The 11,959-nt window shown below is 38.6% G+C and overlaps 1 protein-coding gene across 3 annotated transcripts; it reads left to right on the top strand.

Annotated features, from left to right (window-relative positions):
* The first annotated feature begins 180 nt into the window (after positions 1 to 180).
* Positions 181 to 11,600, top strand: CBX3 (chromobox 3). 3 transcript variants are annotated; one of them, XM_025929610.2, is made up of 6 exons: positions 630 to 750; positions 1,939 to 1,990; positions 4,828 to 4,970; positions 7,522 to 7,684; positions 9,853 to 9,947; positions 10,293 to 11,600. In XM_025929610.2, the coding sequence occupies exons 2-6, from the start codon at positions 1,967 to 1,969 to the stop codon at positions 10,417 to 10,419; spliced, it is 552 nt and encodes a 183-aa protein (XP_025785395.1). In that variant the 5' UTR covers positions 630 to 750; positions 1,939 to 1,966; the 3' UTR covers positions 10,420 to 11,600. The 3 variants fall into 3 exon arrangements, with proteins under 3 accessions (XP_086550192.1, XP_025785395.1, XP_025785396.1); XM_086694066.1 differs by lacking the exons at positions 630 to 750; positions 1,939 to 1,990 and adding an exon at positions 181 to 466; XM_025929611.2 differs by lacking the exon at positions 1,939 to 1,990.
* The last annotated feature ends 359 nt before the right edge of the window (positions 11,601 to 11,959 follow it).

Raw genomic sequence — 11,959 nt, 5'->3', positions numbered from 1 at the left:
ATTCGCTCCCCCGCCCTTCATCTCCCGCCAGAATAATCTGTAGCCTCCCCCTAGCGATTTCCCTCCCCCAATTTTCCCCTCCTGCTCTGAGGACTGACTCGGCCCCTTCCGGAAACACCCGAAGCGACTTCTAGTCAACACGTTACACTTCACACGCCACCAACCCTGGCCAACGTCTTTGGGAGTCGACCCCTTAGGTTCAAGAGAGGTCTTTGGAGAGAGTGGTTTGAGAGGGGAACTCCTGCTTAGTTCCGATTCTCCCCGCCCAAGTTTTTCTTCACTCCCTCACCCCTAGCGTTTGGAGGCACCCACATCCAGGGGCGAGGAAGTGGGCGGAGCCCGGTTTTGGCGCCAGGCGCTGCAGCTGCGAAACAGAAACGCCTCCGTCTAGAAGCTCGGTCACTGTCCTCGCCCCTACTTCCCTCTCCCTCCCCTCCGGGGGCCACCAGGCGCCACGCCGCGAACGGTAAGTGCCCCGTCGCTGGCGCCCTCCACCTGCCCCGGGCACCGGCTCCCAGCGGGCGCGGCGCGCGGCCCCTCCCCCGCCGGGAGCGCGCACCCGGCCGCCCCGCCCCTCGCGGCCGCCCGGCGTGGGCGGTGCCATTTCCCCTACCCCCCCCCCCCCCCCCCCAGCGGCTGCCCGGCGCGCAGCTCCCCAGCCCCCTCCCCCTCGGATGTGGCTGGAGCTTGAGGCGCGCAGGGCCGGAGACGCCGCAGACCCGGGACGCGGAGCAGCTCGGAGGCGGTGAAGTCGGTGTCTTTCTTTCTCTTTCTCTACGCGGTGGTGGTGCTTAAGATACCACCTGCGCCCCAGGGATTCTCGCCCCGCACCCCAGTTCCTTGCTTCCCGCCCTTCCCCGCCCGACCCCGAGTCAGGAGCTGGCGGGAAGCAGCGGAGAGTCGAGAGGAGACCCAGCGGCTGGCCTGGCGGTGGGCCGCTGCCTGGAGTTAGTTGTGGGGGAGGGGGAGAACGAGACAGACCTCGAGAGGGTAGAGAGCCGTGGCGACAGCCGCCTTATTTCTAGACAAAGCGCATTTCCTTTCCCCCTCCCCCACCCGCGATCAAGATGAGGGGCCCTCCTCCCCTTCGCGGCCTCGGTCGGCGACTTGGGCCTCCCGTGAGGGCGGTGCGTTCTCCCGCATCAGCACGGCTCGCTGTCCTGAGGCTGCGGCTGGCGTTCCGTTACGTGGCTGCCGCCGGGTGGGGACGAACGCGGGCCCAGTGGTGCAGTGCCCTTGAGCCCCCGGGCCGCGGCCTTTGTTTCTCCCCGCGGATGCGCTGACCACGAGGCCCGCGCTCCCGGGTGGGGGGCGGGGGCCGGGTGTTTGGGCCTGGTTAAGCAGGGTGGGGCTTATGGGGGGCGGATAGACTGAAGAGGTGGTTTGTCTTAAAAGTGGCACGAAATGGGACTCACGCATCTCAGTATGTTTTTTTTCTGTCTTCAGCTTTTAAAACTAGTGATTAGAAAGGGGGGGGTTCTAAAAAGAAACCAAGTTGGGGTTATGTAGGTGCCTCTTTGGACTGTTACAAGGTCTAGTGGGAAAATTGAAGGTAGTTTAATAATTGTGATTGTTTGGGTTATCACATCGAATTTTGAAACAAGTTATTTGACTTTTTTAAAAATTCTGGATAGGATTGATAGCGGGATTTAGATTGGGGAAAAAATATTTGTCTACTATTTTTTCCTTTGTAAAACCGTCTCAGATACCAGGGTACCCAATAAGGATTTCTCAATCCACTTGGTTACAACACTGATGTACTCAGCAAGCATAGGTCACTAATAACTTAGGCAGGAGCTCAAATCTGCATCTCTGGATTTGAGTACAAATTTTAAATATACGATACATAAGTGGGGGTTGGAATCCAAACAAAACTTGTGTTTACCTACCTTTTTTGTGTCGTGCAAACTTCTTTTTAACTGTCATGCATTTTTCTAGTAATAGCTCTTCAAGTCTGCAATAAAAAATGGCCTCCAATAAAACTACATTGGTAAGTTAATGAAAACCTAAAATACGTAAGGATCTAACTCAAATTTTTTTCCCCCCAAAATTATAACTTTGCATCTCTGTGGTTGAGATATTTACATCCACATGTATTTCCCAGTCCCCTCTCCCTGCAGTGTTGTTATGGGGAGAATTAGGGGCAAAAACGAAATCATTACATTAAGATACTTACAGGCTTGGCTTAATAGTGTCTTAATCCATTTAAAGAAACCTAATCTTGGGAGGATAGCAACATGAATTTTACAGAGTATTTTTATCTTGAAATAAAAATAAACTTTTGCAACATGGAAGAATATTGACAGGCAGTGCTGTAAAGCTCTTGCGTGTTGGCATAAGAGTCCCTAAATCTCCCTATATTGAATTCTAGAGAGAGCAGGTATTTTCAGTGTTGGTTAAAGAAGTTGTTCCTCATACACCTAGGTTGGGACAAAAGTCATTCAACCTTGGGAATTACTTTAGTCATACTGTCATATTTCAAGCTTAATTACTCTAAAATACATTAAGGCCTTAAAATCACATCATTGCCATGTGGTTTTTTAAATACAAAATGAACAAAACCATACATATGTCCTGGGAAGAGAGAAGACTAGATCTGCAGCAATTAAATTTGGAGCAATTAAATTTTTTCACTCTCTTAAATCCAAAGTTTGCATTCATTCCTATACTTCGTTAAAAGTTCTATGAATGTGTAAAGACGTAGTATGCTCAGCCATATTGTTACGGGTTTTTTAAAACATTGAAATATTCATATACCAATCGCAAAATTCAACGTTATGATTCTCACAGTAATTCTAACACATTGCATTAATAATTGCAATCATATTAAAGGTGAGTGCTAACACGTAAATAAGGTAAAACATTTGGTTTTGGTTTGTATATTCCTCTCTTGGGTTTCACACTAAAAAGGCAAGTTGCTGATTTTTAATTTTTACCATCATTAGGTTGCACGTTTAACTCAAATCCTGGCAAATGTTGAAATGTAAAGTGTGGCACAAAAGATTCACATCAAAGCCCTCAGTGGAAAAAAGTGCAAAGCATCTTCCATGCCCCGTCAGGATTGAACTGCCCTTCAACTTCCATAACCAGTAAACCAAAGTGTATAGATAATTGAATTGGCTGTACGGTTGCCTGTGACCTTCAAGTATTGGAAGGAGAAGGAACTAGCTATCCCTGAGGCTTGGAGGATGAAAGCACACATAGATGCCTCTATTGCTCTGGCACAGTTTTGATAGTCTTCAATGTCTGTAACTTGATGATCCTGAAGCATTTTATCCTTTGTCAAGGGATCATAAATTGACAGTCTTGAAAGTTCTTTTCACTTCAAGAGATGAGGTGTGCTTTTAATTTATGTGGGAAAGTGGGCGAATTTTTTTTGAAAAGAAAAAAATGAACATTTGTAAGTAGCTTATGGGTGCCATAGAAGTAAATACTTCATTTTTTGTGCCAAGTTTTATTAGTGTTTATTCTTCTCACTCTTTGTGCTTATTTTTGCTTTCCTCTTTATTCTGTTAACCTCATCTTCATGAAGATGGCTATTTTATCATTTAGGATCACTGATAGACTTTTGTCTACACCAGTTCTTCATTTCTCTCACTGCCATTCCTTGTACTGTACAGAAACAAAAAGCTATCTGACTGGTTGTGATACCCAGTATGTGAATTAATGAAAATTATAAGGCCTGACTTAGAGAAGGTATCCAACAAAATCAGGTGTTTGCTGGGTTATTGTAAATTCCAGAGGAGTTTTATTACTTCTATGTGTGTACATTTGTGAATAATTCCATAATTTTAATGTTTTTTTGCCATCTTGAAGTATTGCTGGTTAACTTTTTTGCCTGTATGCTGTATTAGGGGTGACTTCAGTGTTAGCAATTTAGTTTTTTTTTTAATAGCACCACTGAAATGAATTTAGAATTAACATTTGAGGTTTCCCTCCCTTAGTCTCTTCTAATTAACCATTTAAGTTTTTTGTTTTATCCCTTATCAATCCTCATAACATCTGACTTAAAATAATTGGAAAATAGTGTGGGGTTTAGCATGGTCTTTTGGCTTCTCTCGTAGCATTATGTAAAGAAAAAAACTAACCTAAAAACTTCTCTACATGAATTTTGTTGGCTACCAGTTTGGACTCTTGAGAAACCAAGATTTTTTCACATTGGAGAATTAAAATGATCCAGCGTTTTGGCATCTTCGTGTGACAACATTATAGCTTTGTTCCACGTGATCTGTAATACTATCTACAGAAATTACGGAACAGTACTAGCGTCCTTTTTAGCCTCTTCATGGTCTCCTTAGTTGACTCTACAATTGATATCAGGATTCTGAACCATGTTTTCATTCCGCATTTACCTCTTTTCTGTATAATCAAGGCTTAACGTTGGTGTTTGCATTGATACAGGGGGTTTTAGTGTCTGGGGGCTATAGTTTAATGGGACTGTGGCTCAGTAAGACCTGTTACTAGTACTCTCTTCTTTGTGTCATCTTCTGGTACTTTTCCAGTTGTCTGTTGCTTTTTGCAGTTAAAATGAGTGCAAACTCTAGTAAACTTGGTCTTGTAGACTAGATGAGAGATTGGATTCGGAGAAGATAACAGTATTTTCCAGTGTTTTTGATTGTATTATTTCAGTGAAGGGGGGTGGGTGATAGGTTTGAGCTAAAATGGAATTAAGTATTCCTTTTGTTGACTTTAATCTTTTCAGAAGGGTCTCCCCTGGGATATAGAAGTAAAAACACAGGTGTCGAATGCAGTCTTTAATTTAGTCCTTAAAATGTACTCAGAATTTTTAAAAAATGTCTCTTAAATCTCTTTTTTGTTTTATTTTAGCAAAAAATGGGAAAGAAACAGAATGGAAAGAGTAAAAAAGTAGAAGAGGCAGAGCCTGAAGAATTTGTGGTGGAAAAAGTACTGGACCGACGTGTAGTGAATGGGAAGGTGGAGTATTTCCTGAAGTGGAAGGGATTTACAGAGTAAGAAACCTGGTGCTTTTATTAGATGTTTAACTGCAGTTAAGTGACATTTAAAGTTTGCTTTTAGTCTGAAGTTTTTAAAATCAGTTTCTCCATAGATTTCTTTAAATGTAAAGATACCTCAATCTAGGGTACCTTGATTGAGAGCTGTTTAAAAAGAGCCAAGTCTTTAGCCTACAGTCGTAACCAAGCATATTTGAAACTAGTCGATTGCCTTGAAGAGTCACATTTACAGAGTGCAGTTCACCGTATAATGCATTTTAAGATAGTTAAGTATTGCACCAATTAGAATATTTGATTGACGTTTCCTTATATAGGGAGGGTGTGCTATATAAGGTGTGAAGCTATATAAGGTAGACTGGTGGGTGTTGAACAGAAGTGCTTATCATAATCCAGGACCCGCGCCATACACTAGGTTTACTGTATCCTAATCTCTAAGAAGCAGTCAGGGCATTTTTCAAGCTCCTTAGTTCTTTATATTCCTCGTTGCTAATTGTTGTCCTAATTTTTATAGTGTATTGCGAATAACTCATGCAGAAATTCTACTCTTACATTTAGCTTGTGCTAAATCTCCTTGGAATCTTTTGCCTAATACCACAAAAACAGCAAGGTTCCATGGCCAGTGACTTATAAAAAATGGATAGTGAAGATAGTCAACAGTTTTCTGAACGGGGTGGACATGGGGGAGTGTGCTAGTTAAATAATTAGGCTTCAGATATCTGATACCTACTACATGCCCCACCGTTTACCTTTAAAGCTGCCTCCATAAGCAATTTGGGAATTACGAGTTAAATGGAAGATTGAAGGTTTCTTATTTTATCCTTTCAGTATTCTTAGTTGAGCGAAAGTGTACATCATAAATTCGTAATTTGCCACTAGAAAAATTTCCAACAGGTAGGAGAACAAAGCAAAATAAGTCTGAACTTTTATTTTATCATATTTTATTTTACTTTATTTTCATTTTTGAGAGAATGTGTGCAGGATGGGGATGAGGTGCGGAGAGAGAGGGAGCTGTCAGCTACAGGGCTCGCTCTCACAAAGTGTTGTTTGTGACCTGAACTGAAATCAAGAGTCGAAGACTTAATTGACTGAGCCACTCAGGTGCCCCAAGTCCGAACTATTTTAAAGTTAGATTTAACGAATGTGTCAAAGAATTGATTACCTTCATATGGTAGGTTTTTTTGTTGTTTTGGAATCTCGAGACGTTAAATGCTGTTTGTTTCTACCCAGCCCATCAAAATATTAAGAAACCTTACTCCTTTTCTCCCTCTTTCTCCGAAACTTAAGGCCATTATTATGATTGAGACCTGCTAGATAACTGTGCAGTGTATTAGGTAATATACAAGCCTATATTATCCACATATAGAAAGGGTTAGGGTTACGTAGATCTGTGTTATATTAGACAGAGGCTCTGCTTCAACTCTTTTGTGCTCCTCTGTTCTCAGATTCAGGTTTTCCAATTTTAGAGTCTCAGCATATCAAAAGACACAGGTTACAATCAGAGGTTAACATTACCTTTGTTTTCCAACATCTCTAAAATTAATTTCTTTCTGTTCTGTAAAGTCTTTTTGGATCAGAGCACACAAAGTTAAAACTAGGGGTCTTAACCAGCCTGGCTGGTTCCGTTTGTAAACCATACTACTCATGATCTCGCAGTTTTGAGTTCTGGCTCCACATTGGGCATAGCGTTTACAAAAAAAAAAAAGTTGCAAGCCTATCACTAGGATTATCTTTCATATTGGTAATTGCTATTCATTTTTCTTCTAGTCCTTCTGAAAAACATGAAAATGCTCATCTCAGCCTTATATCAGGGGTTGCCAAACTTTTTCCTTAAAGAATCATATGGTAAATACTTCAGGCATTGTGGACCATAGGTCTCTCATGATTACTCATCTCTGCAAATATAATACAGAAGGAGCAGCAGACACTACATTAAACAAATGAGCATGGCTGTGTTCTAATGACACTGTATGGCCCTAAAGTTTGAATTTCACGTAAATGTCATTTTGAAATTTTTTCCCAACAAATTAAAAATGTGAAAACTATTCTTAGTTTGCCCAACATACAAAAAGCTGGATTTGACTTTTGGGTTGCCAACCCGTTCTTCATTACCCCATTTGAGGACCCAGCAGAAATTGACAATTCTGTCTCACATTTAAGAATGCCTTAGAATTGTGTTTTCAAACACAGTATTGGAGATCCCAATTTGAGGCATAGTCTGATCTGGTAAAGTGACTTGGGGTGGGAATAAGGAATCCACATTTTTAAAGCCTTTTCAGAGAAATTCTGAAGTGGGTTATTGGTGTACTTAGAAAAATATTAGCTCTAATTATTCTGCTAGAGTCAGGTACAGTTAACTTGGATGTAATACAGCAGATTAATAGGGGGCTGAGAAAGACAGGAAATATAAGCAGATTTTCTCGAGAATGTGGAGCTAGGGAAGAAGCATCTGCAGTACAGCAGACTTTTTTCAGATAAATATTAAATGGATGTGGATGATGGTGATGAATTGTATTGAATTTTTTTTCTTTTTTTTTTTAACTGAACCTAGTGCTGACAATACTTGGGAACCTGAAGAAAATTTAGATTGTCCAGAGTTAATTGAAGCATTTCTTAATTCTCAAAAAGCTGGTAAAGAAAAAGATGGCACAAAAAGAAAATCTTTATCTGACAGTGAATCTGATGATAGCAAATCCAAGAAGAAAAGAGATGCTGTAAGTGTAAAATATTGTCCACCAGACTAACTTTGTAAAAGGTTGATGGCTTGATTTTTAAAGTACATTTAAAATACTTAAAATTGAAATGCTTTAAAAATCATTGAAAAGCTTTTTTAAAATGCGTAATATTTAGGACAAAAAAGGATAAAGATGATTTAGTCTGCATCATATAAATGTGCAGTAAGTGCTTATACCACTTAAATTGTTATGCTAGTGTTATTTTGAGTAGATTCGTGGATTTGAGCCTTAGTAAAACCATTTCCTGTGATCCGGGACTGGCAGTCTTAAATACAACGAACACAAAGATTAGATCATTGCTGTCCTTTACAATGTAGTAAAAATAATCCACATGGCACATCCTGATTAGGGACTGTTAGTGGCATTGACCACCAGAAAGTACTTCTGCATGAGATCCTTGTTTTGTCAAGGATATTGCCAAAGAACACTTTGATTTTGAAGTATATAATCATTAGTAATGGAAGTTATTTCTATGGTTTTTTGGGGTTTGGTTGGGGGGAGGGCATGAAATGAGATAGTTGGTTCATTCAGTACATGGATATTTTGATCCGGTCTTTGCTTCTCTAATGTTTCTGTGGCTTTGGGCAAAACACATAACTACTTGCTTATACCCTGAACTCCAAAACATTATACTGACCGTACCTACTGACCTAACATCAATTTGAGAAAAGGTCTTGATTCTGAATTAGTATTTAGGTTTGGGAATTAAACAGAAAATATAGATGCATTGCTAAGGTCTTTGGATTTAAAATTTTATCATTTGAACTAGATGCCAAGTGCTTCTTCATGGCAAGTTTATTAAAATTATAGGTATTATCCCCATTTCCCAGATGAGAAACAGAGAGGTTGACGACATATTTGGTTCTGAATGCTTCAGTGGCCAAAGCAAAAAGGTAACGTGTTAAGAATTTATAGGCATAGATAGAAAGTCAACCATATACTGATAAGAAGCACTGTTTAATAACAATACTTAACCCTACTTTGAGCTCTTACAATGTGCCCAGCAGTGTTCTATGTAACTTAATTTGTACTTTGCATACTACAAAACGTTTGAGACAGATAGTATTATTCCTGTTTTATAGAAAACCTGAACCACAGAGGTTAACTTGCCCAAAGCCACACAGTAAAGGTTAGAGTCTTCATTCTAACTAACCCAGGTAATCTGACTCCAGAGCCTATGATATAGATAAAGTCTGGTAGGGAGAAGGGATTTGACGACGTAGGCAGTTCTCAAACGTTTTTGGCCTCAGAACCCCTTTAATACTTGAGAAAATTACTGAGAATCCCCAAAAACTTTTGTTCATGTGTGTTATGACTATCAATACTAACTATATGAGAAATAAAACAAATTCCTAAAATCCTTGTATTCAGTTAACAGTGACAGAACCTATTGCATGCTCATAACTTTTCATGAAAAATAAACGAGAAGAGTGTCATTTTACATTTTTGCAAATCTTTTCGATGTCTGGCTTAAGATAGTTCTACTTCTGCATCTGATTTGCTCTCAATGTTTGGAGATAATACGAAGATAATCTGAAGTCAGAGATACATGAAAAGAGGGGACCTTGCAGATAAACAGACACATACCAATGGTCTCTAGAATATCCAGGGGTCCTCAAACCACACTTTTAGAAGCACTGGTTTATGCTAAGTATTTTATAAGGTTTCCTATAATTCACATTGATTACATTACTGATGAGTGTGAGTTTTGAAGTTTTTACTATTTTCCTATTTGTGTTTTGTGTGTGCTTTTAAAATATGTGGGTAATTTAGACTAATACCGACAAGTGAAATCTTCAAGAATTTACAATTATTAACGGATGAGTTAGCAAAATAAAGGGATTAATTTTTTTGTGTGCCCATACAGTTCTGTCTTTTGACATATTAGGATACGGAAAGGTATTTGTTACCTTGACTTGCAATTTAGAATACTTTTAGATACCCACATTTGTTGTAGCTTCTTGAAAGGTTAACGGAAATTATGTTTTAGTACTAAATAAGGGTTTTTTCTCTTGCTATTTCTTTTTCACTATGGGATGATTTTTATTTGAAAGCTATATTTCATGTAAACACATTGGAAGTTAATATTATTAGTTTGCTATATGAAAAGTCAATATCTTTTTAATAGTCAATATCTTTTTAATCAGGCTGATAAACCAAGAGGCTTTGCCAGAGGTCTTGATCCTGAACGAATAATTGGTGCCACAGACAGCAGTGGAGAATTAATGTTTCTCATGAAATGGTAAGTGTGCAGATGATTGCTGTTTTATTTTAAAGTAGGAATAGATTGTTTTAAATTTGTGAAGCCTTAACTAGAAAAGGTTTTATAGTTTTCATCATTATGAGGTAGTAATTATCTGCTGAAAGGATGATTCTAGTTTCTTTTGCTATGATGTTTTAAAACAAAATTTGGCAAACTGTGGCTTGTTTTGGAAGATGAGGTTGTATTGGAACATAGTCACATGTACCACATAATCCTTCAGAAGCACTTAAACACCTTTTGATTGAATTACGACTTAAGTGAAAGACTTGCAGTTGACAAAAATCATTGAGACTTTTGACTGAACATTTTTTTTCCTCACAACAGGAAAGATTCAGATGAGGCAGACTTGGTGCTGGCAAAAGAGGCAAATATGAAGTGTCCTCAGATTGTAATTGCTTTTTATGAAGAGAGACTAACTTGGCATTCTTGTCCGGAAGATGAAGCTCAATAATTGTTTGTGTTGCTTTTTATATATATTTATATATATATATAAAATCTGGGTCTTGGTTTTTTGGTTTATTAGTGTGAAAAAATAACATTCTAATGAAAATCAAGTTTGATATGTTTGTTTTGAAGTAGTATTGGGGGAGTTGTTGGGGTTTTTTGCATCTATAGCACTGGTTACTTTGAACAAATAAAAGCTTTCTGTAGTTGCTTCCTTTATCAGAGAAGAATATTTGAGACCATGGTATATTATTCCCCTGCTTTAGAGAACACCTTTTCTAAATGTTGGGGGAAATCTTCATAGTTGTTCTTCAATCAGAATTTGTGTTTAACTCCTATATGCCTAAGGACCATTCTGGGTTTTTTGTTTATTTGGGGGTTTTTTTTGTGTGTATATACTTAAAATACATACGTAAATCGTTTTCTTTTTTTTTTTTTTTTTTAACATTCCCCAAAATAAAAACAGCATTTTATAACCATGGATAAGCCCACGTTTCTGGGATGCCATCATTTTCAGCAACCTAAGAAATCACTTAAATTGAAAGTTTTCCTGAAGCCTTAACCTTTCAAATTTTGTAATTAATTGGGCTTACACATAATGTAAGCAATTTAAATTGGACAATTTGAAAGCAGCCGTAACAGAATTCATGTCTGCAGTCACACAAATGCAAGTTCGTTTGCAAGATTCCTGAAAGGAAAATTTTATCACTACCAATAACCTCCCCACCCAAATGAAAAAAACCAGACAAGTCCTGGTATGTTTTAATTAGGTAAGCAAAACTTAGTTAAATGGACATTTAAAGGTTCCTTCTGGTGAACCATTCCCTTTGAAGAAGTTGAAATCCCTGTGCTGCACGGACTAAAAGGTCATGATTCATGGAATGTCTACAACTTGTTCATGGAAACCTGATCATAATCAGATGGTTAGAGATGTTGGCAATTTAGCACCTGCTGGAATAAATGGGGGGACAGACCTCTGTAATCTAAATTCTTGACCTGCATGTTTTTTTCTTTACCCCAACTCATTCCTTACATGTAGGCTCAATCTTCTCAGTATTTGAGTTACTGGTTCAGCAGAAACCAGGAAAAACAGTAACTTTGTAGTCAGAATGTTATCCAACTGTATATTATTTACTTTATTGTAAATACTGGTAAACAGTGGTCAATAAATAGTTTTATATTCCTTTATGTGGTTAGACTTTTTTTTATTGTCTTTTCTAGTAGAGCATTCACATACCTTTGAATCACTTTTATGTGTATTTATAATGTAACATTAAAGCATTAGAGTACATGTCTTAGATCTTTTGAGCTTAGGAGTTACAGACATACTAGAATATGTATTTCCACAAAAATATTAGTTTCTTGTGATGCTTAAGAGGAATCTGCATCATTAATGTGAAATTTTGATAACTCAGAATGTAGTTTGTTGAAACTGCTATCTGAAAAAGTTATTCTGATAGGACTGATCCTGTTGTGATGGACACATTTTCTACTAATTTCCAAAATCCATAGAGAAAAGGTAATCGTTTTGCAATATATACAAATAT

This window comes from Puma concolor, chromosome A2, assembly GCF_028749965.1.
Source record: "Puma concolor isolate L17-30 chromosome A2, mPumCon1.1.hap2, whole genome shotgun sequence".
Lineage (NCBI taxonomy): Eukaryota > Metazoa > Chordata > Mammalia > Carnivora > Felidae > Puma > Puma concolor.
This window is presented reverse-complemented; position numbering and strand designations above follow the sequence as displayed.

What these genes read in the sequence shown, in the direction of transcription:
- CBX3 (XM_025929610.2), top strand. Translation starts at nt 1,967, where the DNA reads ATGGCCTCCAATAAAACTACATTG. An exon ending in AAGTGGAAGGGATTTACAGA is followed by an intron (nt 4,971 to 7,521) that starts GTAAGAAACCTG and finishes AACTGAACCTAG; the next exon opens with TGCTGACAATACTTGGGAAC. An exon ending in CCAAGAAGAAAAGAGATGCT is followed by an intron (nt 7,685 to 9,852) that starts GTAAGTGTAAAA and finishes CTTTTTAATCAG; the next exon opens with GCTGATAAACCAAGAGGCTT.